Here is a 3,695-nt window from a genome sequence, read left to right as displayed (position 1 = left end):
GATATAGGGGTAATGAGTGGCTCCACCCTAAGTATCCTTATTTGCATCTTATCATAATCAATTTTAGATTAATCACATACATTAATAATGTCAATTGACTTTTAAACGATACATTGACAATACAAATTCATGTTAAAGATAAACATGGCAATTTTTTACGCTTATTGAACTGTACAACTTTGCTACTATATTAAAAATACAAAAAATATCTTTAATAGTTATTTTCTTTTGATATATTGTTATAAATTAGGTCAAAGTAATCATTCATTTTTTAATGATCAATCTTTGTTCTCTTCCCCCCGGGGCGGCGCAAGGCTCAAAACTTTTTCAGATTCCAAAGTTTACGTGTACACTTGTCTTCCCCCAATTCCACAAAAGCATCCACGTTTACAAACTTCATGTGATTAATCCAGGATATACCAAAAGTTGAAGATGATATATATATATATATATATATGTGCGTGGATAATCATATTTTTATAAATTAAATATAATCAAAATGGCATGCATTGCTTCCTAAAACTAAGTTTATTTATATTTCTTGATTTAGAAATAGAATATCAGTTTCTAAATTTCTATTTCTAACATATATATTTTTAATGTTTCAATAACTTGAAATTAATATTAAGCCTTCCAAGAAGATTCTGTAGTGAGGTATGGGAAACGACAAGCATGTCTTCATCTTCTACTTAAATCATAGAATTCTAGAGGCCAAAGGCATCAAGACAGCACAAGTTTGGGCATCAATTTTCATTTGTCTCATACAGGTACTACTACTGTGTTCAAATCCCTATGGACCATTTTCTTCTCAAACTCACATAAATTAAAACATTCCTCTCATCATATAATTAAGAATTCTAATTAATCCCAAAATTGCTCTCCAAAAACTAACCCTACATGCTTAAATATCTATGTTAATTTATTCTAGTAGACCTTATTAATCAGATTAATAGCTTCTTTAAGATGGATTATAATTTTTTCTCTTTGATTTAAAAAAAAAAAAATGAGAAACTTAGCATATATATATTATCTCATAATAACTTAGTTCGAAATAAACACATTGACTATTCAAAGTAAACATGTGACAGTACTATGTATAGAATCATCTTATTAATTGATTTGCATAATCCTATAGCTAATTCATTACTATATATATATATATATATATTGGCAATCCCTACTAATTCATTCGCATAATCCTACATGCTTACGGCTCATCTCATCCTCAACTCACTGAGGCATTATTTGGTACAAAAGTGAAGATCAAAAAACACAAGTAATTTTTTGACTTTCTATGCTCGATCTTCCTGGCTTCTCTAGACTTATCACAAGGCACTTACATATACATATACATATAAATATATATGGCCATAGAAAAGTAAAGATGCCCAGATGCAAATTAATAAGGTCGGCCATGCCACACCCAGCTGCTGAGAATCATTCACAGAATCCCCAAATTACTTCCTTCTCCACTCATTCATGCACACCAGCCACGTGTCCTGATCCCACTTCCTCCATGATTGAACAGAAGCCAAAAAGCATTCACATTTCACAATGCCCTTAAATTTCTTTTGCAAAAGCATATTCACTTTGCCCCCGTTGAGCTGTGTATATACGGCCTTGCCTGGCTGTCTTCTAATTCCATCAAACCACCATATATAGCTTCGTCTTCAATTCAAAGTTCGAACCATTTGGTTTCTTAATTTCCCAGTTCCAATCTCTCCCTTCCCTTAAAATTCCTCTCAACATGCCGGTGGCTGATGCAATGGTAGAAACCACTGGCTTGAAGGGATCAACGGAAGAACAAATATTAATAAGCAAGGGCTTGCCAAAGAGGGCTTATGTTACCTTCTTGGCTGGCAATGGCGATTATGTCAAAGGAGTGGCAGGTTTGGCCAAGGGTTTGAGGAAGGCAAACTCCGCATACCCTCTTGTGGTGGCCATCTTGCCCGACGTCCCCGACGAGCATCGCGATATCCTCCGGTCGCAAGGCTGCATCGTCCGGGAGATCGAGCCGGTTCACCCGCCGGAGAACCAGACTCAGTTTGCCATGGCTTATTATGTCATCAACTATTCGAAACTTCGCATTTGGGAGGTCCGTTCACCCTGCTTTCACCTTATTTTTCCATGCACGTATTGATTCGTTAAATTTCATGTTATCGAATATATTTTCATTCTAACTGTGTTGTTAATTGATCGTCGTGGAAGTAGTTCGTGGAGTACGACAAGATGATATACTTAGATGGAGACATACAAGTCTTTGGCAACATCGATCACCTCTTCGACTATCCCGACGGGTACTTTTACGCCGTTATGGATTGCTTCTGCGAGAACACTTGGAGCGATACACCTCAGTTCAAGATAGGTTACTGCCAGCAATGCCCGGAAAAGGTGCAGTGGCCGGCGGAGATGGGTGCCCCGCCGCCGCTCTACTTCAACGCCGGCATGTTCGTCTTCGAGCCCAAACTTTCAACCTACAATGACCTCTTGGAAACCCTCAAACTCACCTCTCCTACTTCATTTGCAGAGCAGGTAATTTAATAGATCAAACTAATTAATAAAGGCATCATTTTTTTGCGTGCTAATTAAGGGTAATTACTATTAATTATCTTGAAGTGGTTGAGAAAATTTATTGATGTCTTTGATCAGGACTTCTTGAACAAGTACTTTAGGGATGTCTATCGCCCTATTCCTTCCATTTACAATTTTGTTTTGGCAATGTCATGGCGACACCCAGAGAACATAGACCTTGACAAAGCGAAGGTCGTTCACTACTGTGCTGCGGTGAGAGATATATATCAAATATATATTACTTTTATCCACAATTTTTGTTTTTTGTGTATATGTCGGGTATGTTAATATTATTGGATATACAGGGATCTAAGCCATGGAGGTACACCGGAAAGGAAGAGAATATGGAGAGAGAAGACATAAAAATGCTAGTGGAGAAATGGTGGGAGGTATACTCGGATGAGCTGCTGGATTACAAGAATTACAAGCTGACGATCTCAAAAAATAATAATAATGAGGCTGAACCCTTCATTCTGCCGCTGCCGGAGGGTACTGCCGTTGCAAGCTACATTTCTGCCCCATCTGCGGCCTAATTAATTTTAAGAAATTAAAGAGAGGGATATATATATAATGAATGTTTAATATATATGTTTGAAATTAATTACTTGTATGCTATAGGTATATATATATATATATAGCTGCATGCCTTGCTACTTATTATAAGACTGCGTTGTATGATTTACTACTGTTTATCAGCTTCGTTAAAATAAATGAAAATTTAGCAAGTTGGTGGTTAACTGTGGTTCTTTTTACCCCTGGATGTTCACACTTGATTGTGACATATATGTGAGTGTACCAAATTAATTAATGTAAATGTTTAGAAGGATTATTGTACGTAGCATATATATATATATATATACATATATATTCATTATGATTATTATAAGAAAAACAATATAATTAAGAGGTTTATTATGCATGATTATATGAGTTTTGTAAGAGGTTTCTATTCACTTACTTCCTGTATACAAAATTATTATTTGTCATGGGCACGATGTTTGAACATTCATAACATTCAGAGTCAAACATCAATATTCATGGCCATTAAATCAAATTTAATTTTGAAACAAAAAATATTTAAAGGTTTGTTGGTGTGAGCATTGTAATTGGCTTTTATTACTAAA

At 35.5% G+C, this 3,695-nt stretch overlaps 1 protein-coding gene across 1 annotated transcript; it reads left to right on the top strand.

Annotated features, from left to right (window-relative positions):
* Positions 1-1,633: 1,633 nt before the first annotated feature.
* Positions 1,634-3,308, top strand: LOC127811027 (galactinol synthase 2-like). The gene is made up of 4 exons (XM_052350706.1): positions 1,634-2,095; positions 2,212-2,532; positions 2,650-2,784; positions 2,877-3,308. The coding sequence occupies exons 1-4, from the start codon at positions 1,748-1,750 to the stop codon at positions 3,102-3,104; spliced, it is 1,032 nt and encodes a 343-aa protein (XP_052206666.1). The 5' UTR covers positions 1,634-1,747; the 3' UTR covers positions 3,105-3,308.
* Positions 3,309-3,695: the final 387 nt, after the last annotated feature.

The sequence above is a fragment of the Diospyros lotus genome, chromosome 10, assembly GCF_014633365.1.
Source record: "Diospyros lotus cultivar Yz01 chromosome 10, ASM1463336v1, whole genome shotgun sequence".
NCBI lineage: Eukaryota > Viridiplantae > Streptophyta > Magnoliopsida > Ericales > Ebenaceae > Diospyros > Diospyros lotus.
This window is presented reverse-complemented; position numbering and strand designations above follow the sequence as displayed.

Excerpts from the sequence above, each read along its gene's own strand:
- LOC127811027 (XM_052350706.1), top strand. The coding sequence starts at position 1,748 with ATGCCGGTGGCTGATGCAATGGTAGAAACCACTGGCTTGAAGGGATCA. Across the intron at positions 2,096-2,211 it reads CGAAACTTCGCATTTGGGAG|TTCGTGGAGTACGACAAGAT; the intron begins GTCCGTTCACCC and ends TCGTGGAAGTAG. Across the intron at positions 2,533-2,649 it reads CTACTTCATTTGCAGAGCAG|GACTTCTTGAACAAGTACTT; the intron begins GTAATTTAATAG and ends GTCTTTGATCAG.